A 2,914-nucleotide genomic window follows, 5' to 3' on the forward strand; every position below is an offset into this window, starting at 1 on the left:
TTACCTCCATCGAGAGGGCCCGAACCTGGGTAAAAACATCATGTCCCTTGTCTCCTGTTACCATCCGCCTAGACGCACAGTTCGGGACCCCCTACCCGAGATCCGCCGGTTTTGACACCGACAGTGTGCAAGAACTCGGAGGTGCCGTGCTTTCGGTGCTTGATCGGTCGGGCCATGAAGACGTAGGACTACATCAACCGTGTTGTGCTAATGCTTCCGCTTTCGGTCTATGAGGGTACGTGGACAACACTCTCCCCTCTCGTTGTATGCATCACCATGATCTTGCGTGTGCGTAGGAATTTTTTTAAAATTACTACGTTACCCAACAATTCAATGACCAACCTGAAGTACAAGACAAGGCAGGAACAAATCCTAATTTATCCTATACTTTCTAATAAACATTATACTCAACACCGGAAGACCGCTACACCACCACCTTTGCCCGGAATAGAAATATAAAACACATTTTTCGTACCCAAACGGTAGCGCAAACTCTCAACATACTCTTTATGTTTTTTGTCTCAAAAAAGAAGATAATGTTGGGTCGGTGTGACCTCGAGAAGAACACAAGTTCTTGGACTGTCCGAGGTTGAACCAAACCTCGACAGTTCCAGCTAATTATTTTCATGGCTCCTGACGAGCGATATCATGTGCGCCCGTCAGTTGACTGAACCAGCAACTAACGTGATAAGGAAGCGATTTGAGATGGATTACCCAAAAGTGATACTCCCTTTGTAAAGAAATATAAGAGCGCACTCTTACATTTCTTTACAGAGGGGTAATTTCTTGTTAGGTTTTTGTAATGTTGTGTTAGTTTTTTATAACCAAAACCTCAAAGCTTTTATGCTATTTACGCGTCTTTTCAAGGACGCTGCTCTGACAAAGATAAAAAATGCTAGACCTACAAACAAATCATGATTTTACAGGCTCTTTTCATCTCATACTATTCACAAACTTGAACTCCTGATTTTCAGAATGGTGGGCCACCGTCCTCACCTATTAACCAATCAAATTAACCTTGTTTGTAAAATCCTGTAACTCGTTTGTAGCGTGTATCATTACTGACAAAACTATGGCCTTGATGGCTTCTTATCCATGATCAACAACGACATGACTGACTAGAGCGACGATTTGAATTACATTGATCGATCCCTCAAAAAATAAAAAGATACATTGATCGAGTTGTCTAATGCCCGTAGCATTTCAACCAAGCGTAGTCACTGGATGTCGGCGTAGTCGACGGCGCCGTAGGGCTGGAACCACTCGGCGAGGAGCCCCTGCCCCTTCATCCTCTTCCTCCTCGGGTCGCACCCCATGTCGCGGCACAGCTCGTCGTTGTACCACACGTTCACCGCGCCGAGGCACGGCCTCCACGGGCGCTGCCCCTCCCCGCCGCCGCCGCTCCGACGCGCGTAGTACCTGCCCCACTCCGCGCAGCTCTCCTCCATCCGCCGCACGCCCGGCACCCGGAACGCGCCGTCCAGCAGCCGCGCCACCCACTTGGCCGTCATCTCGCTCGCGTAGATGTTGTTCAGCCCCTCCGCGTGCCCCACCACCGCCATCTGCGGGATCCGCGGGTGCACGCACTCCCGGTACAGCGGCACGGCCGTGTCCGGCGACCCGGCGATGATGTCCTTCACCCGCGGCGACGCGAACATGTCCCTCAGCTTCTCGTCGCCGCGGAAGCCCGTGGCCAGGACCACCACGTCGGCCGGCACGACGCGCTTCTCGGCGCCGGCGCCGTGGAGCACCAGGCCGTCGTGGCAGAAGACGAAGGACCTGGACCTCGCGAAGACGACGCTGCCTTCCTTCACCTTGTCGTAGAACCCGTCGGGGAGCATGGAGAGGAGGCACGACGACACGCCCCTCGCGAACCCGTGCCCGGGCTCCATGCCGTGCTCCCGCATCGGGATCGCCCTCCGGTAGTACGCCCCCGTCGCCGCCGATATCGCCCACGCGAGCGGCGCGAGCAGCGCGGCGAGGAGGCGGGAGGCGGCGCCGGCGCCGGGACGGGGGACCATCAGCTCGGCGAAGCGGTTCATGTAGAGGTACCCGATGCTGACCCCGCCCCACACTTCCGCGCGGTGCAGCAGCCACTGGGGGTTCCGGCACACCATTGTGCACGGCGTCGCAGCACCGTTGGCCTCTGCGCAGTCGGCGGCGATCTCGAAGGCCGACTTGCTGGAGCCGACGACGACGACGCGCTTCCCCTTGACCAGTGCCGCGGCGTCCGCGTCGGCCATGTCGGAGAGCTCCATGGAGTGGAGCACCCGCCCGCGGAACGCCTCCGGGCCTGGGGACACCACCGGGATGTTGGGCACGCCGCTGAAACTGCCGATGCAGAGGATCAGGAAGTCGAACTCGTGCACCTCCTGCGTCCCCGGCTCCTGCTCGCCGGCGCCGCGGTGGCCCACGGTGAGGCGCCACGCGCCCGAGCCGTCGCCGAAGGCCTCGCCGTTGCCGTTCCACCTCTCCCACCGGTCCGCCGCGCACTCCGGCTCCGCACCGACGTACTCGGCGGCGACGACCCGGCTCCGGAACCTGACGCAGCCGTCGACGCCGAAGCGGCGCGCGTAGGCGGCGAGGTAGTCGACGACCTGGTCGTGGCGCGGGAACGCGCCCGCGGAGTCCGGCCAGGGGAAGTCCGAGTAGCGGTAGGCGGCGGTGGGCGACTGGAGCCTGGTGGAGGCGAGCGTGCGCGTCCACAGCCCGCCCACGGACTCCCCGGCGTCGAACACCACCGGCCGGAACCCGCGCGCCAGCAGGAGCTTGCACGCCGCCAGCCCGCTCGTGCCGGCGCCGACGATGGCCACCCGCTTCGCCCTGTGATCCATCGTCGACGGTAGGCAGCTTAGCTGTTTCTTGGATCGACACACTGACACAGCTGCTGATATATTAATCTTTTGGGAGGGGT

General features: G+C 59.2%; 1 protein-coding gene across 1 annotated transcript; it reads right to left on the reverse strand.

The window, feature by feature from the left end:
- Window positions 1-1,058: 1,058 nt before the first annotated feature.
- Window positions 1,059-2,914, reverse strand: LOC123116787 (probable flavin-containing monooxygenase 1). Its single transcript, XM_044537695.1, has one exon. The coding sequence runs from the start codon at window positions 2,832-2,834 to the stop codon at window positions 1,218-1,220; it is 1,617 nt and encodes a 538-aa protein (XP_044393630.1). The 5' UTR covers window positions 2,835-2,914; the 3' UTR covers window positions 1,059-1,217.

This window comes from Triticum aestivum, chromosome 5B, assembly GCF_018294505.1.
Source record: "Triticum aestivum cultivar Chinese Spring chromosome 5B, IWGSC CS RefSeq v2.1, whole genome shotgun sequence".
NCBI classification, from domain to species: domain Eukaryota; kingdom Viridiplantae; phylum Streptophyta; class Magnoliopsida; order Poales; family Poaceae; genus Triticum; species Triticum aestivum.